The sequence below is a fragment of the Suncus etruscus genome, chromosome 10, assembly GCF_024139225.1.
Source record: "Suncus etruscus isolate mSunEtr1 chromosome 10, mSunEtr1.pri.cur, whole genome shotgun sequence".
NCBI lineage: Eukaryota > Metazoa > Chordata > Mammalia > Eulipotyphla > Soricidae > Suncus > Suncus etruscus.
This window is the reverse complement of record NC_064857.1, coordinates 55,104,072-55,128,026: the sequence shown is the minus strand read 5'-3', so window position 1 is coordinate 55,128,026 and position 23,955 is coordinate 55,104,072. Positions and strand designations below refer to the sequence as shown.

Here is a 23,955-nt window from a genome sequence, read left to right as displayed (position 1 = left end):
TGCAACTCCATTTAACTTTTTGCTGTGTGGCCAGAGGAACCTGTGTATGGTGTTTGGTGTGTGTGTGTGTGTGTGTGTGTGTGTGTGTGTGTGTGTGTGTGTGAGAGAGAGAGAGGGGGGGGGAGAGAAAGAGGGAGAAAGGAAGAGAAAGAGAGAAAGAAGAGAGATTTGGTTTTAAGGCTACACAATGGTACTTAGGGCACTATATGTGGTGCTGGGGAATAAAACAGGGTTGGCCACATGCAAAACAAGTATCTTACTTTCTGTATGTTTTTAAGAAATAAATCAAAAAAAAATTTTTTTTTGGTTTTTGGGCCACACCCGGCATTGCTCAGGGGTTACTCCTGGCTGTCTGCTCAGAAATAGCTCCTGCCAGGCACGGGGGACCATATGGGACACCGGGATTCGAACCAACCACCTTTGGTCCTGGATCGGCTGCTTGCAGGGCAAACGCCGCTGTGCTATCTCTCCGGGGCCCATAAATCAAATTTTTAACTCAAATACAAGACAGACGTCTTAGGGCTGGAGCAGTAATTTATTGGTTAGAATGTTTGCCTTGCATACATCTGAAACTGGGTTCTATCTGTGACACCATATATGTTCCCTGAGCCCCAACAGAAATGATATCTGATGGGGCTGGCGAGGTGGCACTAGAGGTAAGGTGTCTGCCTTGCAAGCGCTAGCCAAGGAAGGACCATGGTTCGATCCCCCAGTGTCCCATATGGTCCCCCAAGCAAGCCAGGGGCAATTTCTGAGCACTTAGCCAGGCGTAACCCCTGAGCATCAAACAGGTGTGGCCCGAAAAACAAAAAAAAAAAAAAAAAAGAAAAGAAAAGAAAAGAAAAGAAAAGAAATGATATCTGAGCACAGAGTCAGGAAAGCTCTGAGCACTGCTGGATGTGTTACAAAAAAAGGTTATTTAAAAGTGCTTATATGGGGCTGGAGAGATAGCACAGTGATAGGGCTTTGCCTTGCACACAGCCAATTCAAGACAGATGGTGATTTGAATCCTGACATCCCATATGGTCTCCGGAGCCTGCCAGGAGAGATGTCTGAGTGCAGAGCCAGGAGTAACCCCTGAGCACCCCCAAGTGTGACCCAAAATAAACAAAACAAAAAAAGTGCTTACATGGGGACTGAAGAGATAGAACAGGAGATAGAACTGTTTGCCTTCAGTAACCAATTTAGGTACAATCCTAAACACCCCATATGATCTTCTGAGATTGCCAGGAGTGATCCCTGAGTACAGAGCCATGAATAAGCCCTTAACACCTCCGGATGTGACAAAAATCACAAGTATAATTGGCCAGCACCCTGAAATTAATTGAGTGCCAGGGACCTGGAGACACCTCAGAGAACTGGACTATATGCCCTACATGTGAGCATCCTGGCGGCAGTCCCCAGAGCATGGTGTAGAGAGTAGCCCAGCAACTGTGTGTGGCCAAGGAGGAAGATGAAGAGTATTAAAACGGGCTGGCACAACTGCCATCTTCCTGGCAGAAAAAACAACCTAGTGGGCCACGCAGGCTCCAAGGGAAACTGATGGCCGTTGATACTTGACAGGTCGTCCATTCCTGGCTGATACCTCTGTGGTATATCCAGAAAAGGGGGGGGGGGTTGGAGATTTCCTTTCTGCATAAACAGTAGCCCTGCACTACACTCTACTACACCTTCCAACAGAAAAGGTCCAGCTAGGGTCCTGATTGATACATAGCGATAGGGCATTTGCCTTGGATGTGGCTAACCTGGAACGGACCCCAGTTTGATTCCTGGCATCCCATAAGGTCCCCGGAACCTGCCAGGAGCGACTTCTGATCGCAGAGCCAGGTGTAACCCCTGAGCACAGCCGAGTGTGACCCAAAAACAAACAAAACAAATTAAAAACAAAAGAATTCGGGCCGAGGGGGCCGGGCGGTGGCGCTAAAGGTAAGGTGCCTGCCTTGCCTGCGCTAACCTTGGACGGACCGCGGTTCGATCCCCCGGTGTCCCATATGGTCCCCCAAGCCAGGAGCAACTTCTGAGCACATAGCCAGGAGTAACCCCTGAGCATTCCCGGGTGTGGCCCAAAAACCAAAAAAAAAAAAAAAAAAAAAAAAAGAATTCGGGCCGAACCATAGCACAGCTGGTAGGGACACACAGACCATCTAGTCAATTCCTGGCACCCCATATGGGCCAGAGCAGACCAGGAGTGATCTCTGTGCAATTTTAAGTTGCAGTGCATTTTTGTTTGTTTGTTTTGTTTTTGGGTCACACCCAGCGGCCCTCAGGGGTTACTCCTGGCACTGCACTCAGAAATCACTCTTGACAGGTATGAGGGACTATACGGGATGCCGTCTGCCCTGGATTGCCTGCATGCAAGGCAAACACCCTACCGCTGTGCTATCTCTCTGGTCTCCAGTTGCAGTCCATATTGGGGGGGGGGGTCGTACTTCTTTTGTGGTGCCTATAACTGGATTATGCAAAGAACAGACAGCACAAGTGCCAGTTTTAAGCTGCCAGGGCCACCTTAGCATGCAGGACACCAGGGGGCATGCACTTTCAGTCACACGGTTGCCAGACAGGTGCTCTAAGCCCCCTGCACTAGATCTTCTGACAGAGGTCCCAGATTTTCAGAGCACAGGTAATGCAGGTTATTATGCATGACCTTGAAAAACGGTACAACCCTTCTTTCAGTCTGGACTTTCAGGCACATCTAGCTTTCTATTCTTATCTAGTATCTACGCGTCCCCGACACACACTGGGTTCCCACACCTTAAGGTGCAGCGGGCCCGGCCCTTCTGCAAGGTTCCTAAAGTTCCAATTAAAAGTGGGGCCTGGGCAGGGCCAAGGAGGCGGCATCTAGGCCTGAGACCAGCACTGGGCCCCTAAGTTGTGGAAGGCAGAGATGGGACAAGGCCGGCGTGTAAGAGGAGCTACCTGCGTGCCGCCCCACACAGTCGGCCCGCACCCAGACGAACAAAAGCTCCAGCACAGGCAGTGCGCACCTAGGGCGCCTTGCCAACCCACTTCCGGGAGCAGCTCAGCGCATGCTTTCTTCCGGTGCGCGCTGCCAGACTTCCGGTCCTCGGGGACGTGACCGGGTCCCGGAAGTAGGAGGACAAGGCCCGGAGCGGCAGCGGTGGGCGTGGCTATGTAGACGTGGGCGTGCTATGACAGGGCGTGGCTATGGGCGGGGCCTGATAGATGCGGCTGGTCTCCGGAGTACTTTGGGCAGTTTGGGACGTGGTCCCACTACCCAGAGCTTGATCTGTGACACTTTTCTTTTCTTTTATCTTTATATACACACCATGATTACAAACATGATTGTAGTTGGGTTTTAGTCACAAAAAGAACACCCCCTTCACCAGTGCAACATTCCCACCGCCAATGCACCCCATCTCCCTCCACCCACACCCCCCTGTCTGTATTCTAGACAGACATTCTACTTCTCTCACTCAATAAAATTGTCATGATAGTCGTTAGTGTAATTATTTCCCTAACTGCACTCACTACTACTCTTTGTCTCTTTGTGGTGAGCTTCATGTTGTGGGCGATCCTTCCAGCCCTCATTTCTATTGTCCCTGGGCATTATTACAATAATGTCTTTTATTTTTCTAAAAACCCATAGATAATTGAGACTATCCTGTGTGTCTCTCTCCCTCTGACTTATTTCACTCAGCATAGGAGTTTCCATGTCTATCCATGTATAGGAAAATTTCATGACTTCATCTCCCCTGACAGCTGCATATTCCATTGTGTATATGTACCACAGTTTCTCTAGCCATTCTTCTGTTGAAGGGTATCTTGGTTGTTTCCAAATTTGGTCTGGCTATTGTAAATAGCGCTGCAATGAATATAGATATGAGGAAGAAATTTTTGTATTTTGTTTTTGTGTTCCTAGCAGTGGTCTGCAACCTGTGGCTCGCAAGCCACATGTGGCTCTTTACACTTTAATTTGGCTCTTCTGTGTGCCTGGCGGCCGCTCCAGGAGTCAGGACTCTGCTCTTAGCCTCTGTCAGTGCGCGCCCTGTGTGGCTCTCGAAATAAATTTCAATCGTGGTTTTGGCGAGATTTGGCTCAGTTGAAAAGAAAGGTTGCCGACCACTGTCTAGGACTCAGGAGTCCTCAAACTTTTTAAACAGGGGGCCAATTCACTGTCCCTCAGACCATTGGAGGGTCTGACTATAGTAAAAACAAAACTTATGAATTCTTTTTTTTTGTTTTGTTTTTTGTTTTTTTGTTTTTGTTTTTGGGCCGCACCTGGCGGTGCTCAGGGGTTACTCCTGGCTGTCTGCTCAGAAATAGCTCCTGGCAGGCACGGGGGACCATATGGGACACCGGGATTTGAACCAACCACCTTTGGTCCTTGATCAGCTGCTTGCAAGGCAAACACCGCTGTGCTATCTCTCCGGGCCCAAACTTATGAATTCTTTTTTTTTTTTTTTTTTGTGGTTTTTGGGTCATACCTGGCAGCTCTCAGGGGCTATTCCTGGCTCCATGCTCAGAAATCTCCCCCGGCAGGCTCAGGGGACAATATGGGATGCCGGGATTTGAACCACTGTCATTCTGCATGCAAGGCCAACGCCCTACTGCTGTGCTATCTCTCCGGCCCCAACTTATGAATTCTTAAGCACACTGCATATATCTTATTTTGCAATGAAGAAACAAAACAGTTACAAATACAATATGTGGCCCGCAGGCCATAGTTTGAGGACCACTGCCAGGTGGTCTCAAACTCGCAGCCCGAGGTCCGCAAACGACCCTCCGTACAACATTTTGTGGCCCTGCCCTAGAGGAATCTTTTTTTGTTTTGTTTTGTTTTAGTTGTTTGGGTCACACCCCCCAATGTTCAAGGCTTACTACTGTCTTTGTACTCAAGGATCACCCTGACTTTGCCTCCTGCGGCCCCCAGGTAAATTAAGTTTGAGACCCCCCCCTAGGGTATATCTGTGGCACTTTTCTGCCTGATGTCGGAGAAGCGGGTCCTTCCTAAGTGTCTGGACCCACTTTGCACAATTCTTTAAAGGAAAAGCCAACATTGTGATCATTTCTACGGGACCTCTTCAAGGACAGGTCGTAGCAAACTATCTCAGTAGCTAAGACTAAGATGACCTCGGCAGATTTAACTTTCTTTGTTAGGTTTTGGTTTGGGGCCACACCTAGCAATTCGCAGGGGTTAACCCTAACTCTGCATTAAGGAATTATTTCTGGTGGTGCTCGGTTGGCCATAAACTTTCGTGCAAGCAAGGACTCTGTCTGCCCCCTGTCCTATCTCAGCCACACTCAGTGGATTTCAGTTCATCGTTTACTCCCTTAAATGAATTCAGTTTTGCGTGATTTTACTTTATTTTTCTTTCTTTTTAACATTTAGCTAACCATTTAGCTAACCTGTTTTTCTCAGTAGCAGTTAGTCCTGGTACCTGGAGAAACCTCCTATGGGAAGTGCAAACTGCTGTTTTCACCAGTCCCAACAGCATATCTTTTCAGGGAACCTATGAGCGCATGACAGATTCATCAATTTGGTTCCTTTTCCAGGACTTGGTTAGGTCACCTTCCACCAAATCCAGACTGTCAATCTAAGGACATTAAAATAGCAAAGGCACTAACTACAACTTATTCTAATATCTGGGTGGTGAGTAAACATGTGGCTAAAATGTGCTTTTTGGGGAATGGGGGGGAGGTTTCCTGTCAGCAATTTCTTTGGGAGTTTCCAGGGCCACATCTGGCAGTGTTCAGGGAACCATAGTGGGTATAGAGAATGGAACCCAGGCCAGGTGCCTCTAGCTCTATGGGCCATATGACTACCCACTGCCCTTTGTTGGCCCCAGGTAGTGTGTTCTAAAGCACTGAAAGAATTACCCTAGCCTGTGGTTCATGAGGAAAATCCCTGAAGTCTTCAGTGTTCCCAGCACAGCCAGAAAACCTGGGACTGAAATGCCCAGATAAATTTCAAGTAAGTGTTATGAATTAAGTAAAAGCCAAAGGGTAGATTCAGTCTCTGGTGCCACAGATGATGCCCTAACCACTGCCAGGTTGTCACTCTTGAGCATCTAGCCCCTTGGCATTGCTGGGTGTAGTCCCCCAAAAGCAAACAAAGTCAAGGCAGTGCACATTTGGTGGTGGTGGACAAACTCAGCTGAAAACATTCTTCCGATGTTGTGATTTACTTTTATCCTTTTACAAAAATGCTTCCTCTATAGTATTGAATATCAGGCCATTAACCATAATTTTGAGATGAAGATTCTCAAATTCCTGTCTTTATTTGTAGGACCCCATTGCCATTCTTAGCTTAGGAATCTTTGTGCCTTCTCTAACTGAGAGGCCTGCTTCAAAGGCAAAGACAATGGGGCCGGGCTGGAGCAGTAGCACAGCAGGCTTTTGCCTTGCACGAGGCCAACCCAGGTTCATCCTAGATGGTCCCCTAAGCCTGCCAGGAGTGATTTCTGAGTGCAAAGCCAGGAATAATCCTTGAGTGCTACCAGGTGTGGCCCATAAACTATAAAAAAAAAAAAAAAAAAAGACACAAGGTCCATAAATTATTAAAAAAAAATACAAAAAACCCACAAAGGCATAGTTGAATTGTCACAGCTTAGGGCCCATAGCAATAGTACAATGGAAGGGCATTTGCTTTGTACCCAACCAGCCTACCAACCCACCTTTGATCCTGAGTGTCCCATGTGGTCCTCTGAGTCCTCCAGGAGTGATCCCTGAATGTAGAACCAGGAGTAATTATAGCCTCCAATCAGTGCTGTGTTTCCTTCCAGGTTGAATACTTCCTTCCCTTGACATTGTTTTCCAGCTCTCCTCAGTATACAGATTAGTTGATAATAGCTTCACCCCATGATTTCCATAGGGATTAGCTCAGTATTTCAGAGGTGCTTGCTGTGCCTCTCAACAGAATGAACCCTTTTCACCACCAGGCTTACTGAGGACAGGTGATGTTCAGTAGTCCCATGTAGCATATGAAAAAGTTTCCATAAGATGATTCTTGGAATTGTATATAAAAGTGTTTCCTTAGGATTGTTCTGTGACTTTTGCGCCACCTAACCCTTCCAGGTGGGGCGCTGTGGAGTTGGCAATAAATAGCTTGAGGGACAGGAGTGAGGGGTCCTTCTGGGAAAAGCTGCTGGCTGCAGGAGGATTCTCTGGCTCTCCTTGCCCGATCTTTTAAACCCTATCGTTCTTGTCTGTGTGGATTATTACTTGCTGCGGATAAATATTACCAAGGTCTTCCCCCGAAAGGGGACAAGGGGATGGGAAGTAATTTCTCATTATGGGGACTGTTCTTGGATTCACAAATACCCAGCCAAGATAACGGCGAAGAAACCTTGCAGTCCCACATCTGTGCAACAAGTCAGTCGCTGTCTCATCACTCAGCCTGGCTTTGAGGCTAGGGCATCTTGTAGCATCCATCCCCTTCCTAAGTGAGGACAAAACTGTTTAAAAAAATTGTTTTCAGAACTGCTTTATTCCTGCTGTAGGTGCCATTCTGTGGGTTTTGGATAAGTCAGAGTGTGTTCAATCAACTGGCTGCAAGTGTCCCTCCAAAGCTCCCATGAGTTCTGGGGTATATGAGACAGAGAACAGGTGGGGATATGTTGTTCACTGAACAACCTTTTTTCAAGATTATGCTAGGAGACCAAACAGCTCCCATCCAACTACCAAGGACAGACAAGACCTTAGAGGACAGAGCTCAGATGTTGGTTATGAGCCCAGGCTTTGAGGGACCTGCCTGAATGGGTGGAATCATAGTCATAGTTACAGTTACAATTCTGCGGATGCAGCTACCCTTTCTTTAGTTACAGTCCTGCTTACTAACCCAAGGACAGTCTTTGTTCTCTTCTCCAGTAAAACCTTGGCCTTTCCTTCCCAGCCAAGTTCTCCTAGTTGGCTAGCAGCTCCCAGTTCCATCAGAACAAACTTCATGTCATCCTCATGGAGTGCTGAGTTGGTTTTTCAGTACTGAAAACTATCTGGATTGTCCCCTTCCAGAGCCGCACTGACTCATCCATATTAAAATTGCCAAGAGTGTGGGGCTGGAAAGATGGCATGGAGGTGGGGCGTTTGCCTCAAATGCAGAAGGACAGTGGTTCAAATTCCGGCATCCCATATGATCCCCTGAGCTTGCCAGGAGCAATTTCTGAGCATAGAGCCAGGAGTAAACCCTGAGTGCTGCCGAATGTGACCCAAAAACAAAACAAAACAAAACAAAACAAAAAATTGCCAAGAGTGGGCCAGAGTGGTTGGTACGAGTGGCAATGCATTTGCCTTGCACACTGCTAACCTAGGACAGACTGCATTTAGATCCCCCAGTGTCCCATATGGTCCCCCAAGCCAGGTGTGGCCCAAAAACCAAAATAAGATAAGATAAAATAAAGTAAAATAAAATAAAATAAAATAAAATTGACAAGAGTACCTGCTGGTAAAGGCCCAGTTTTTCCCCAGTGCCAGGTTCTCATGCTGACCTTGTAACATTTGAGTCTGTCTGGATCACCTTGCCAGCATCTCTTTGTTCTTCCAGGTGGCCTGCCAGCTTTTGTCTTCTTTTTTAAATTTTTTTATGTTTGGGTTTTTGAGCCACACCCCTGGGCCCTCAGGGGTTACGCCTGGCTCTACACTCAGAAATCGCTCCTAGCAGGCTTGGGGGAACATATGGGATACCGGGTCCATCCAGGGTTGGCATGTGCTCAGCAAGTGCCCTATTGCTGTGCTCTCACGCCCCAGCCTTTGTCTTCTTTAAGCTAGGAAAGCCCCTTGACCTGCTTACTGCAGCCAACAAATCTTTCCCCTTCCAGTGCTCTCATTAAAGGCACATTCAGTATGTCTTTAGGTGCCAGGCCATTGTGGATGACAGTCTGTGTGCTGTCACTAGGGGCTTGATGACTTGTGACACCACCAGGCTCCCTACAGTCCTCTTACTCTCAGGGAACTCCAACCAGAGGAAGCTAAAGAAGACTCACAGCTCTGCATCATTCGCTACGACTAATGTCATTTCAGAGTTCACCCTCTGCTGAAGCTGTACAATAACATTGTGACACCGCACATGGGAAGGAAGTGTGACATGTCAGGACAGATGGCGGATGATGGAAGAGGTAGTGAAGAACATCCAGGCTGCTCTGGATGGCTGTCCCATCCCTAACGAAGTGCTACTCCAATGATGCACATGGGCTGAGAATACAGGTGACCAGAGCACAAGACATAATGTGTGTTCAAATGCTCATGATATGAATCAATAGTATTTTGACTGAATAGTGTTAAGAATAGCAGTATAGTTAGTATTTTTTGAGTTCTTGCTAACTTTGTTTTCCTGAGTTACTGGGAATCATAAGAAAAAATGTATGTGGTCATGTGGATACTTATTTCATACACACTTGGTTATTGGGGATCACTCCTGGTAGTGCTCAGGGGACCCTACAAGATGCTGGGGATTGATTGAATCCCAGCCAGCAGCATGAAAGTACCAGCTAGCTGTACTTCTCTTCTGACCCACTCTGTCCTGCTAAATTTTGAGTTAACTGTTAATTACACCGTTTGAGTGATTCCCCAACCCCCAATCACTTTCCTTCCTTCCTTTGTGCAGACATTCCAAAGATCATAACTGAGCGCTCAGTATGCCACACGAGTTCTAACTAATCCTGTTGCTCTCTTGGTTACTGACTAGTGTGGGAGCCTTCATCTCCTTCCATCTCAACTTGTTTCTTTATCTTTTTCACTCTGTTTCTTCCAGGGTTAGCCCTGGTTCTGTACTCAGGAATTCTGCTCGGGTCCCTTCAACGTGTGTGTGTGTGTGTGTGTGTGTGTGTGTGTGTGTGTGTGTGTGTGTGTGTGTGTGTGTGTAGGGGGTGGGGGGGCGACCTAGCGGTGCAGAGGGGATTGATCATTCCTGTCTCTGCTCAGACATCACTACTGGCAGGCTGGGGGGACCCTTGGGACACCTGGGTTCGAGCCCTGGTCGACCCAAGGCCCTCTCCACTGTGCCAGCTTGTTTCTTGGGGCAGGACAGATGCAGGGCCAGAGACACTTGGCTTGGCTCCATGCACGACCAAGGGGCGCGGGTCGTCCGTGCTGGGGAGCAGGGTGGGAGGCGTCGTGTCGTGCGAGGGAGGTCCAGGGGTGCCTTCAGGGAGTCCCGCCCCGCCCCGTCCCGCCCCTCGGGCCGGTCTCCCCGCCCTCGCTCCCGCCTCTCCCGTCCTTCTCGGCTGCTCGGCGGCGTCATGTGGCCGGCGGCGGCGGCGCGGGGTCCGTGGGGCGCGCGGACGGGGCTCGGGGCGCTGTGGCGCGGCCTGCACCTCTCGCCGGCCTCGAGCGGCAAGAACCTGCTCAAGAAGTTCGCGAAGAGGACCAGGTACCCGGCGGGGAGCGGCGGCGGGGAGCTCGGCCCCGGCCCGCACCCGCGACTGGGCCCGAGGCTGCACCCCTTCTCCACTTCTCCCCTCCCTTGTCTCCCCTCCCGCTACTGAGCTCCTTCCAGACCCCATCCTGATCCTCACCCCAGGGCTCCCCGCCTTCTGCCCCTGCTGTCCCTCCTTTCTCCTTCCAGCTTCCCATCCCGGCCTCCCCGGGCCCTGTCTATACTTCGACTCCATGTAAACATGGACTTTATAGATATAGATTCTATGTACTTGGCATGTATATATATATATATATATGTATGTATGTATGTATTTGTATATGTATATGGACTGTATGCCTAATGAAATGTGTGTCCATGACTATATACATGAACTGCATATATACATGGACTACATATACACAGATCCTGTATACATGGAATATGTGTATATATGTGGACTTTGTATATGCATAGATTAAGTGTTCTAGGCTATGTATATGCATGTTATTCGTGTGAACAAAGATTGTGTGTATCTGCATGGACTGTGCATGGACTCTACATGTACTGGGTTTGTATACATGGGCTCTGTGTTTATGTGGTTCTCATAGACTATGCACAAACTATACACGTGGACTGTGTGTACAACTACATGAACTGTGTGTGTGTGTACGTGTGTACATGAACCGCTCCAAGTGGTATTTAGGGAGCTGAGGGCACTTCTGGTGTGCAGGCCTGATAGTTCAAGCTTGGTCCTGGCAGCGCTGGCTAGGACATGTTGAGCCACAGGTTGAATTCAGAGCCTTGTATGTGCAGGGCAAGTGGTACCACTTGAGTTATCTCAGTTAGTAGACATGGTTTTTTTTTTATCTTAAATAACAAGGAACAATATTTATTTTTCTATTAAAAAAATGCTTGCAGGGCCCAGAGAGATAGCACAGCGGCGTTTGCCTTGCAAGCAGCCGATCCAGGACCAAAGGTGGTTGGTTCGAATCCCGGTGTCCCATATGGTCCCCCGTGCCTGCCAGGAGCTATTTCTGAGCAGACAGCCAGGAGTAACCACTGAGCACTGCCGGGTGAGGCCCAAAAACCAAAAAAAAAAAAAAAAAAAAAAGAAATAGACCCTGGTTTGGGCCCGAAGAGATAGCACAGCGGCGTTTGCCTTGCAAGCAGCCGATCCAGGACCAAAGGTGGTTGGTTCGAATCCCGGTGTCCCATATGGTCCCCTGTGCCTGCTAGGAGCTATTTCTGAGCAGACAGCCAGGAGTAACCCCTGAGCACCGCCGGGTGTGGGCCAAAAACCAAAAACCAAAAAAAAAAAAAAAAAAAAAAAGTTTGCAAATTTGTAAGTTTAGTCAAGAGGGAATTGCAAATATTCTGTTATTCCTGTTACATTTTCCCCAGATTTACAAGTTCCAGGCTTAAAAAATTCAATTCTTAATGATTTTCTCTTACAGTGAAAAGGTTATAACATGGGGCCAGGTAGGTGGCGCTGGAGGTAAGGTGTCTGCCTTGCAAGCGCTAGCCAAGGAAGGACCTCGGTTTGATCCCCCAGCGTCCCATATGGTCCACCCAAGCCAGGGGCGATTTCTGAGCACATAGCCAGGAGTAACCCCTGAGCGTCAAACGGGTGTGGCCCAAAAACCAAAAAAAGAAAAAAAAAAAAAGAAAAGGTTATAACATAAGGCACGTTCTAATTTTTAGTTTAATTTTTTTAATTATTTATTTATTTATTTATTTATTTTTTGGGCCACACCCTGTGACGCTCAGGGGTTACTCCTGGCTAATCGCTCAGAAGTTGCTCCTGGCTTCTTGGGGGACCATATGGGACGCCGGGGGATCGAACCGTGGTCCGGTCCGTCCTAGGCTAGCGCAGGCAAGGCAGGCACCTTACCTCCAGCGCCACCGCCCGGCCCCTAATTTTTTATTTTTAATTATGAGAACAATGATGCAAAGAGGACAAGGTAAAGATACAGTGAAAGAACAATCGCCCATAAACAGAGTTCTCAGAAGAAATCCCCTTGCTGACGCCTAAATATTGAACCTACAGTCAAAAAAACATTAAGAAAAATAAGACAGAACCTAGTAGACATGTTTTGAAAATATTTATTTATTTATTTTTGGCTACCTCTGGTGGCATTCAGGGATTACTCGGTTCTGCTCTCAAAAATCGCCCCTGGCAGGCTCAGGGTACCATATAGGAATCGAACCCAGATCGGCTGCACGCAAGGCAAAATCCCTACCACTGTGCTCAGGCCCCAATAATCTTTCTTTACCTTTAGGACTAGAAAGTACTAGGGAGTCAAAATTATAAGGCAGAATTAAAACTGTTGTCAGTTGTCTACTAGGCCTCTCAAGTAGGTCAGTTACAGCCTGATCTCAAGTCATCTGATGTAAGTTTGTCTTTAATTTGCAGCCATTATCCAACCTAGTTTTGATTTTCCTTCATAGAAAGAAGTTTTGGTACGAAGGTCCTTCCTTGGGCTCTCACCTGGTAAGTGGTAAAGTGCTTTGGGAAGCACAAACTTCAGTCTTTTGGAACCACAAATAGCATTGCCGGGGGACTGCATCTGGGCTTCTTGCTTTCATAAGCATACACTCCAGCTCTCTACCATCTGTCAGCCTCCTGTGCCAATTCTCAGCCCTTTGCACCATCTTTCTGCCTCCTATGCCTCCTTTCCTATTCTTTGTGACATCTGTCAGCCTTCTGTGCCATCTCTCCAGCCCTGTGTCATCTGTGAACCCTGTGCCATCTGTGAACCCTGTGCCATCTCTCCTGCCCTCTGTGCCATCTGTCAGTCCTCTACCATATTTCAGCCCTCTGTGCCATCTCTCCAGCCCTTTGTACCATCCATGTGCCATCTGGCTAGAGTCTTACCTGTCATTGCTTGAAAATGAATTGGAGCTTCCCTCATACAAAAACCCTCAAAAAACCAACAGGGCCAAAGAGATAGCATGCATGGAGGTAGGGCATTTACCTTGCATGCAGAAGGATGGTGGTTTGAATCCCGGCATCCCATATGCTCCCCCATGCCTGTCAGGGCCTATCTGAGCGCAGAGCCAGGAGTAAGCCCTGAGCGCTGCTGGGTGTGACCCAAAAACCAAACCAAACCAAAACAAAAAAACAACTCATAAGCCATCTCCCGTGCCCCATTTTTGAATCCTTGTTTGTTTTGGGACATACTTGGCAATGCTTAGGGCTTACATCTGGCACTGCACTCAGGAATCACTGCTGACAGTGCTAGGGGGACCATATAGGATATGCCAGAGAATGGACCAAGGTTGGTTGTACAGTCTGTTGTACTATTGCTCCAGCCCCTTTCTTCTACTTTAGAATTTAACAGCAGTGCTCAATGGACCATGCAGTAGAAGGGATAAAATCCATGGTTTCCTGGGGCCTGAGCGATGGCATAGCGTTAGGGCATTTGCCTTGTACGTGGCTGACCCAGGTTGGATCATGATTCGATTCCCCAGTGTCCCATATGATTTACCCAAGCCAGGAGTGATTTCTGAGCACATAACCAGGAGTAGCCCCTGAGCATCACCAGGTGTGGCCAAAAACAAACAAACAAACTGCATGCCAGTCATACTCTCAAGACCCTGAACTATGTCCTCAGATTTCTGGCAGTATTTTTAGTCTTGGAACAATGCTAAGTCTTGAAGGATATAAGTCTGTAAAATAAAGACTATACGGGGTTAAGTTCTTGCCTTTTTTTTGGTTTCTGGATCATACCCAGCTTAGGGGTTACTTCTGGCTCTGCACTCAGAAGTCGCTGCTGGCAGGCCCAGGGGACCATATAGAATGCCAGGATTCAAACCACGGTTTGTTCGAATCAGCTGCATGCAAGGCAAATTCCCTACCACTGTGCTATTTCTCCAGCCCCAAGTTCTTGCTTTAAATGAGGCTGAACCTGGTTCTGCCTCTGGCATAGCATATGGTCCTCCACATATCACCACAATGACCCTGAAGCACTGCCGGATATACCTCCCTCCCCATGAATAAGCTTATTGTTTTTGGTTTAATATTATTAATATTATTAGTTTGGTTAAATATTATTTTCGGTTTGGGGGCCATACATGGCACTGCTCAAGTCTTCCCACTTTGCCTTTTTTTTTTTTTTTTTTTTTTGGTTTTTGGGTCACACCCGGCAGCACTCAGGGGCTACTCCTGGCTCTATGCTCAGAAATCACTCCTAGCAGGCTCAGGGGACCATATGGATGCTGGGATTCGAACCACCTTCTGCATGCAAGGCAATGCCTCTACCTCCATGCTATCTCTCTGGGCCTGTAGTCTTCCCACTTTGCACTCGGAGAATCACTCCTGGTCCCCCAAAGGGACCATGTGGGGTCCTGGGAAACGAACTTGGGTTGGCTGTGCTTAAGGCAAGTCCTTACCATGGTACTCTCTCTTCGGTCCTCAAAGATTTTATTTCATGAAAGCAAAAGTAACAGCATGCCTGTGCCCTGCCATTTTGTCATTCAGCACACATTCTGAGCACAGTTGTAATGTTGTTTTTCCTACTGGAGACTCACAAGCCATCCCAGCTGGAATTCCTAACCAAGAGTAGTTCAGTGAAGACCAAGAAGGAAGACCACATCCGCCAGAGGGCCCTGAGCGGCCTCCTCTACAAAGCTTTGACAGATCTGCTGTGCACCCCAGAAGTGAGCCAAGAAGTCTGTGACCTGAATGTGGAGCTCTCCAAGGTAGACTTGGGGACTGCAGACCATGTCTCCCACCTCTTTCCTGGGCTCCAGTTTGGGTCCAAGAAGTGTGTGTGGGTGTAGGTGTGGGTGTCTGCAGGGCCTTCATGTGTGGGTTAGGCGGCACTTGTGGAATGCTGTATTAATGCCAGGTTAGCTGGGCCGAGGGCACCAGGGCTCTCCTTTCCTTCCTTTGCATATGAAAGAGGTGACTTGGTGCTACCCTGCAGCCAAGGGCAGGGTAGGACTGGTGAGGCAGCTGAAGGGAGGTGTGGGATGGGACACTGGGGGGAAGAGTGGGATGGGGCCCCTGAGGAGTTGGATGAAACAGCAGCAGAAAGGATTGGGAGGAGGCAGAGCAACTTAGATGGGGCCTCAGTGTCCAGTGTGGGGTGTGGCCTGGAACACTTACGCTGGTGAGCACAGCCTCAGTTAGGAATTGCTGCAAGGTCATTTTAGTTTTTGAGTTGTTTGTCTTTGGGAAACCTGTGTGGGCTGAGTGCCTTAATGCAGTTCCGATGGGCCCCAGGTCTCTCTGACTTCAGACTTTTCGGCATGCCGCGTGTACTGGAAGACCACACTGTCTGCTGAGCACAACGCGCATGCTCAGGCTGTCCTGCAGAAGAGTGCGACACAAATAAGGTGAGGTTGCATGCTGGCCGGTGCTGCTGTGTCCCTTGTGTCCCTTTCCAACCGGTTGCATTGTGTGCTTTTACTTTTCTTCTTTTGCGGGTACATGGCAAGCTTTAGGACCACACCTCCTGGGCTCAGGAGTTACTCCTGACTCTGCGATGGGGATTGTTCTAGCAGTGCTCAGGGGTCAGAGATCAAATCTGGACATCCTGCACATAGTAAGCTCAGTTCCTTGAGCTCTTTTCCAGCCTTGGATGTTATCATGTAGGTCATCAGAAAGCCCAGAGGAGTGCTACAAGGCCCACTCTGTGAACTCTGTCTCTTCTAACTATGCTTCACCTCTCTCTCTCCAGGCATCTTTTGCTGTCTCTACAGATTCTGAGGAACATACCTCCTATAGTCTTTGTTCAGGATAAAGGAAATGCTGCTCTAGCAGAGGTAAGCTTATATGTGAGTAAAATATAAACTTGAGGGGCCAGAGAGATAGCATGGAGGTAAGGCGTTTGCCTTCCATGCAGAAGGACGGTGGTTCGAATCCCGGCATCCCATATGGTCCCCTGTGCCTGCTAGGGGCGATTTCTGAGCATAAAGCCAGGAGTAACTCCTGAGTGCTGCCAGGTATGACCTAAAAACCAATATATATATATATATATATATATATATATATATATATATATATATATATATATATATATAAACTTGAATGATTAACTTTAGAACATGGAAAGGTAGTGCTGAGTGAGAAAGGAGTCATTTGCAGGGCTTGGGCCTGCCACATCCTGAACAAGCACCTTCTCTGCACTACTCTGGGCCTGGCTCTGAGTTGAGCATTTTCCATCTGCTTGTTATTGGATCCGCCTCCTGCAAGACTTCAAGAATTTGTCTTGAGGTGCCAGGGCAATAGCACAGCAGGGTAGGACATTTGCTTTGCATGTGGCTGACCCAGATTCAGTCCCTGGCATCCCATGTGGTCATCTGAGCCTGCAAGGAGTGATTTTTGAGTGTAGAGCCAGGAGTAACCCCTGAACGCCTCTAGGTGTTGCGCCCCCCCCCCCCCCCCCGCCACCGAAGAAAGGAAGAATTTGTTCTGTTTTTCTACGTTGTGATCATTATTAAGCTGTACAGCAACAACACCTTTTCTTATTGTTTGTTTGATTTTGGGGGGCTGCATTTGGTAACATTCAGGGGTTATTCCTGGCTCTGCGCTCAGAAATCACTCCTGGCAGACTCAGGGAACCATATGGGCTGCTGGGGATTGAACCTGGGTCTGTCCCAGGTCAGCCTTGTGCAACTGCCTTATCTCTGTGCTATTGCTCCAGCCCTAGGAGCACCGTTTCTGGTTTCCTTTAGAGAAGTTTGGCTGCTTGTTTCATGCTTGCATCAGTCTTGTTGCTGACTCATTTTTCTCTTGGCTTTTTTCCTGTTGTAGTGAAGAGGTCACTGTGTGACCTCATGGATGATGAGCTTTAGCTTTGCAGTAGGCAAAAGTGAGTCAAGAGGCTGTGGAGGGCCCGGAGAGATAGCACAGAGGCGTTTGCCTTGCAAGCAGCCGATCCAGGACCAAAGGTGGTTGGTTCGAATCCCGGTATCCCATATGGTCCCCCGTGCCTGCCAGGAGCTATTTCTGAGCAGACAGCCAGGAGTAACCCCTGAGCACCGCCAGGTGTGACCCAAAACTAAAAAAAAAAAAAAAAAAAAAAGAGGCTGTGGAGCAGGAGCTTCACATGTGCCTGGTTGTGACCCCCAAACAAAGACAAAGATAGTTTAAAACTGAGGCTGTGGCACTAGACCATGTCACAGAAATCACAGGGCAGAGGCAGAAACCAAGCCCATGTAGAGATGCCGAATTGGGGGGCTTGCTGCTGTCTTACTTCTCTCTGTTGCTTCCCAGGTGGACAAATTGCTAGCAACTGCTGATTTTGGACCCCCAGAAGAGAAGGAAGATTTTGTGCTGAATAGCTCCAGGTGAGGCTTGTGCCCACAGGTATTTAGTTCCCTGTGAGGCACTTTCTAGGCCAGCACTGAGGTATTTTCCCCCATCCTCTTTGTTCACTCAGCACTTACCAAGTGCCTCCTTTCTGCCAGTACTGTTCTAGCACCTGGGCTACAGGATCAACAATGATGTCTGTAGCTGACTGTTGGAAAGACCAGCAAGAGAGAGAGAACCATAGACAAGGAATCAGGAGATCTGGCAGGCTTATGTCTGGCTCAGGCAGCAACAACCACCACCAGATGATTAGGAGAATCCCCAAGAAAGTGGCTTGTGTAGGACTTCAGGGCATGGGCTGGGTCTGGAGAGTTCAGGATATATGAGCAACTACAGTTTGTATGTCTTAACACCAGTTCCAGGAACATTATCCAGGCTTGGTCAGGGCCTGGGGAAGCACTGAGCTAGTCCCAGGGCCCAAGCATGGGCCATAATGTCCCAGATTAGCAAGGAAGAAGCTTTGGGGACAGGGCAGAGGCTTGGCATCCCTCTGCATTCTGGAATTTTTGCTCAGGTTTTGCTGCTCTGTGTAGATGGGGCTTTGGTTGTCATGGGACCTGAAAGCCAGGTCCCATGGCCTAGTGCTCAGTCATGTTGAAGCTAAAGGCACTTCAAGCAGTGTGTTGGGCCATCACCCAGGAGGAAGGGAACTCCAGTTTGTCTCAGGACAAACCCCAGTTTGTCAGGATGGCTCCTTGGAGTGTTGGAAGGTGAAGTGTTGGCCTAGGAACCCATGGTGGTATGGATGCTGATTTCTGCTCTCCATGAAGTACAGTTCCTCTCTCCTCTACAGGCACAATGAGGTTCCATCACAGAGTGCCCTTCAGGCTCCTCCTGCATACTCAAGCCAATTTGGGATCGATCATGAGGCATTCAACAAGCAGATCATGGAGTACAAGCGGAGGAAGGAGAAGGGACAGGGGCATGGGAGCGGGGACCTGCCAGGGCCACCATACACTACACAACAGACTGGGAAGATGCACAAAAGGAAGAAGAAGGCCAGGTCCCACCTGGACATGGACCTTTCCCCTAGGGCTCTTCTATGGGAGAATGCAACTGAGCATCATTTGAACAGTGGTGGCCCCCCTGAGGATCATATCCTGGAGTATGAATGGGGAGGCCCAGAAGCAGATCTAGAGGTGGGAAGAGAAGATGGCCAGAAGGGTGGAAGCGACTGAAGGGTCCAATTTGCAGACCAGGGGACAGCACATTGGGACTTCATAGGAAGCCTTGCACCTGGCATGTCTGAGTCTGCTGCCTCCACTAACAAGAGATGGCCCAAGAAAGCCTGTCCCATCTCAGGTTGGGAGTGGCACAACTAGCTGTTGTGTGTGAATGTGCCTTCCCCTCACCACACTTTTGTAACCAGGTCAGTTCTCAGCACTGAAAGGAAGGTTGGTCACACAGGCATGTGCTCCTGGTACAGTTCAGGCAGAGCTTCTGTTGTTTTCACATCTCTCTGAACTGCTATTTTTATGGTCTGTTACTGCCTGACGTTCCACATTTGTTATGCCTTTTGATGGTTTTGCTGTTGAAAAAAATGGTTCCAAGCACATGCTGAATTGCTCTCTAGTTTTCTCAGAGCAAGAAAGCAGTGATGGACCTTCAGAGAAAATGCTTGTGTCCGATAATCCTTATTCAGGCTTGTCAGTGTTGCTGGAAGAAAATAAATTAGTATTAGACTTGACAGATTTCTTTACCCAGGTATCATCAACTTGAAAATTGTTCTGCACATTCAGATAGCTGAGTCCTGCCTCTTCCAAAGGAAAGCAGAAAGGTCATTGTCATGTCGCAGGTGATAGTCACGTACTCTGGGTCCTGTTTGCCCAGAGCCCCATCAAGCCCACACAGCCTCTTCTGCACCAGGAGGTAGAGCAGAGATGACAGGAGTGCAGGTTTTTCCAGTCATCAGTGGGAAAATGGACACCTCCTGAGGTGAGATGAGTGCTTAGACCTTACAGAGCATGCACACCTGGAGCTGTAGCAGGGCTCATCAGGAATGGAGCATGTGGACTGGACCTTGCTCGGGTGCTCAGGCAGGCAGGCACGTGTGAGCCAGATTAGAATTGGAGTCTTCACTGACATCAGATCTGTTGTCAGGGCATGGGTGAAGCGGCCAGTGTCTCCCTGGGATGTTGTATGTGAGGAGCCATTGGTTAAGAGTGGAAGCTAGGGCCTGGAGAGATAGCACAGCGGTGTTTGCCTTGCAAGCAGCAGATCCAGGACCAAAGGTGGTTGGTTCGAATCCCAGTGTCCCATATGGTCCCCCGTGCCTGCCAGGAGCTATTTCTGAGCAGACAGCCAGGAGTAACCCCTGAGCACCGCTGGGTGTGGCCTAAAAACAAAAACAAACAAACAAAAAAAGAGTGGAAGCTAAAGAAGTGGCCTAAATCCCCTCCCCTGGTTGCATTCCACAAAGAACCCCACAGTTTTCCCAAGGAACTAACCATTTGGAGTATTTTCTCTCTAACCAGCAGTCCAATAGGTTAAGCTGTCAGGAGTACAGGGAATATCATGCTCGACTATATGACTGCTCAGCCTGTCTGTTGTCCACGGGGCATCCCAGGTAGAAGCTGTCTAGGTTCCAATGCCTGGGGCAAACCTAGGTGGTGTCATCTCTACAAAGAAGTGGATTCAGGGGGCCTGGAGAGATAGCACAGCAGCGTCTGCCTTGCAAGCAGCCGATCCAGGATCAAAGGTGGTTGGTTCGAATCCCGGTGTCCCATATGGTCCCCTGTGCCTGCCAGGAGCTATTTCTGAGCAGACAGCCAGGAGTAACCCCTGAGCACCGCCAGATGTGACCCCCCCCAAAAAAAAAAAAAAAAAGAAGTGGAGTCAGGGGTCTTACTGGTTTTACTCTGTGTGTGTGTGTGTGTGTGTTGTGTTTTTAATGTGTTTGGCCTCACCCAGCAATTCACAGGGGTTACTCTTAGCTCTGCACTCAGGAATCACTTCTGGGCTTGGGATCGAATCTGGTCAGCTGCATGTAAGGCCAGTGCCTTATCCCCTTTATTATAGCTCCAGCCCTTGCTTGCTCACTACTTTTCTCTCCCTTTATAACCATTCACGTTCTCAGATTAAGATTAAAGAGCATGGGGCCTTAGCGATAGTATAGCGGTAGGGTGTTTGCCTTGCATGCGGCCTCCCCAGGATGGACCCAGGTTTGAGTCCCAACATCCCATATAGCCCCGAACCTATAACCCCTGAGTGCCACTGGATGTGATCCAAAACAAAAGAATAAAGGGCAGGAGTAAGATTTTCTTTTTTTTTTTTTTTTTTTTTTTTGGTTTTTGGGCCACACCCAGCGGTGCTCAAGGGTTACTCCTGGCTGTCTGCTCAGAAATAGCTCCTGGCAGGCACGGGGGACCATATGGGACACCCGGATTCGAACCAACCACCTTTGGTTCTGAATTGGCTGCTTGCAAGGCAAACGCCGCTGTGCTATCTCTCTGGGCCCAGGAGTAAGATTTTCTAAGGCCCAGGATCCATTTTGTGTGTTCTCTGCTTTTCAGGAAGAGTGATGGACAGAATAAATGACCAAATGAGCCCCTGAGTTATCAGCAGAGGGACTGGGCCAGCAATAGAGGTGACCATGACAGGGAGCCAGGGTGTAGTTCATCCTAGTGGGAATAATTTGCCACTGGGACAGGTCCTGCTCATAAGGAACAGAGTTGGGGCTGGGGAGATAGCTCAGAGGAATAGAGCACATGTCTGGCATGCTCACAAAGCTCTAGGTTTGATCCCTAGCACTGCATGGGAATGCTTGAGCACTGCTGGATCTGAGAAGCACTAACCAAGTAGCTACTTAGGAGATTCCCCCCAGAATAGGGAATAGTAGGTAGCTTGGGTTCTCTAGACCAGATCTGCATTACCTTCATTGCTAGAAGAGATCTTGTCCTCAAGTGGATCAGTTTACTCAAAAAGACAGTAACCAAATGAGATAGAGTGCCCTACACAGTTCACAACAAAGTAACTGTCCACTAGGTGTACAAGACAGTTCACAGTAACCGTTTCAGTGGGAATACAGTACATATTTCAAAGTAACCATGCCTAGTGGGAATATGGACACAGTTTACAGTAACCATATTCAGTGAAAGAGTCCACAGTTACCATGTTCAATGGGAATACGTTCCATAGTTCACAGGAGCCATGCAGAGTAGGAATAGTTCACAGTATGTTCAGTGGGAATACAGTTCACGGTATATAGTTATCTGCCCAATGACAATATTATCTTAAGGATCATTAAACTTTAATGCGAAAAGAAACGTCTTTTGGGGCCAGAGAGATAGCATGGAGGTAAGGCCTTTGCCTTTCATGCAGAAGGTTGGTGGTTCGAATCCCGGCATCCCATATGGTACCTTGAGCCTGCCAAGAGCGATTTCTGAGCGTAGAGTCAGGAATAACCGCTGCTGGGTGTGACCCCCCCCCAAAAAAAAAAAGAGGAAATGTCTTTCCACATAAAAATACTATATCCCAGTGTACCTGTTTCAACACTGGAAGGAGAAGCAGCTCCATGCCTGTCCCTTCTATCGGAACTCACTTTCCATCAGCTTGTCTCTAAGAAATTTTTTTTTTTTTTTTTGGATTTTGGTTTTTAGGCCACATCCAGTGTTGCTCAGGGGTTACTCCTGGCTGTCTGCTCAGAAATAGCTCCTGGCAGGCACCAGGGACCATATGGGACATTGGGATTCGAACCAACCACCTTTGGTCCTGGATCAACTGCTTGCAAGGCAAATGCCGCTGTGCTATCTCTCCGGGCCCAGGAATTTCTTTACAACAAATCATTGGTCACAGAACAACTTGTTTTTGTTTGTTTGTTTGTTTGTTTTGGGTCACACCCAGCAGCGCTCAGGTGTTACTCCTGGCTCTATGTTCAGAAATCACTCCTGGCAGGCTCAGGGGACCATATGGGATGCTGGGATTCGAACCAATGACCTTCATGAAAAGCAAATGCCTTATCTCCATGCTATCTCTCTGACCCCTGGTCACAGAACAATTTAAACAACCAAAGTTCACACCAGATCAGGCTAGGGATATGCTCAAAGGGCTAAAGTACTTGTTTAGCATGTGAGGGCCCTAAACTCCATCGCAGCACTGTACAGTCCTTGAGCACTGCACTAGGAGTGGCCACTGAGTATTGAACCAGGTGTACTAAAATACAGAAAACTACTTAAAAGAAAGGAACTCAAGGAAGGTTGCAAGCAGAGGCCCAACCAGAAAACAGCAGCCACAAGCAGCTAATAAAAGAACAAATAGGGTAGAGGTCTGTGTGTCTGTGTTTTGATCTAAGCTATAGAATGAAATGGAATATCCATTTGTCAAAGTGTGTAGAGTCAGGAACAAAGGCAAGATTATCCTAATCCTGTGTCACTGCTGGTCTGGTGAACAATGTGGGGCCTATCAGGAACTGCTGTTCACTATTCAAGAATTCACCTTGGGGCTGGAGCAGATGGTAGGGCATAGTCCCCTATGCACATTCCCCCTCTCGCCCTCCCCCACCTCCTCAGCATTGGCAGGTGTGGTCTCCGTCCAAAGCAAAATTCACTGGATGCTTTATGGAAGGTAAGTCACAGAAAATGGACCACAGATTGCTGTCTGGGATGAAGGATACTAAGAGCATGGACTTTTCTGAAAGGTGTGAATTTTCTGCGCATCCTAACCCAGCTCATGCACATGTGGTCCACTCTTCAGCCAGCACTAGCCAGTACTTCTGACATCACACATACCAACAACCTGCTGGCACAAAGGTGAGGGAGACATTGAGCCAGTTCTCACTTCATGCAAATGATACTGACAGCACCATCCTTGGCCTTCCAGCAGGGACAGTTACAAGTCCAACATCAGCATTTCAGCTTTTTGCCTTGAGATGATCCTACTTTAAGAGTCAGGTGTCTTGTGAGTTTTTCTTTTGTTTGTTTGTTTTTGGGCCACACCCGGTGACTCAGGGGTTACTCCAGGCTATGCACTCAGAAATCACTCTTGCCTTGGGGGACCATATGGGATGCCCGAGATAAAACCTAGGTCCATCCTGGGTCAGCTGTGTACAAGGCAAACGCCCTACAGCTGTGCTTTCGCTCTGGCCTGTCTTTTGAGTTCTCATGTTAATCCTTTAACTTCCAGGTGGAAGCCACAATTATCTGATGAAAATCAGCCTTCTGGCTAGAGTCTAGCATATACCCAGCCTTTCTGGGTTACTGGTCCCACCCCCCTGGTGCTGAACTGTGCCCCTTCACAGGTTCTGAGAGCTCCTTGGCACATTTTGTTTTCTGTGGGGATGTTTGGACCACTCGCTACCTCTGGTTTCATGCTGCATACACACCTCTGG

The 23,955-nt window shown here is 48.3% G+C and overlaps 1 protein-coding gene across 1 annotated transcript; it reads left to right on the top strand.

Annotated features, from left to right (window-relative positions):
- The first annotated feature begins 10,193 nt into the window (after positions 1 to 10,193).
- RBFA (ribosome binding factor A) lies at positions 10,194 to 19,303 on the top strand. The gene is made up of 7 exons (XM_049781773.1): positions 10,194 to 10,324; positions 12,761 to 12,803; positions 14,837 to 15,013; positions 15,540 to 15,652; positions 15,997 to 16,081; positions 17,535 to 17,608; positions 18,424 to 19,303. The coding sequence occupies exons 1-7, from the start codon at positions 10,194 to 10,196 to the stop codon at positions 18,806 to 18,808; spliced, it is 1,008 nt and encodes a 335-aa protein (XP_049637730.1). The 3' UTR covers positions 18,809 to 19,303.
- Positions 19,304 to 23,955: the final 4,652 nt, after the last annotated feature.

Excerpts from the sequence above, each read along its gene's own strand:
- RBFA (XM_049781773.1), top strand. The coding sequence starts at position 10,194 with ATGTGGCCGGCGGCGGCGGCGCGGGGTCCGTGGGGCGCGCGGACGGGG. Across the intron at positions 15,014-15,539 it reads TGAATGTGGAGCTCTCCAAG|GTCTCTCTGACTTCAGACTT; the intron begins GTAGACTTGGGG and ends GATGGGCCCCAG. Across the intron at positions 15,653-15,996 it reads AAGAGTGCGACACAAATAAG|GCATCTTTTGCTGTCTCTAC; the intron begins GTGAGGTTGCAT and ends CTCTCTCTCCAG.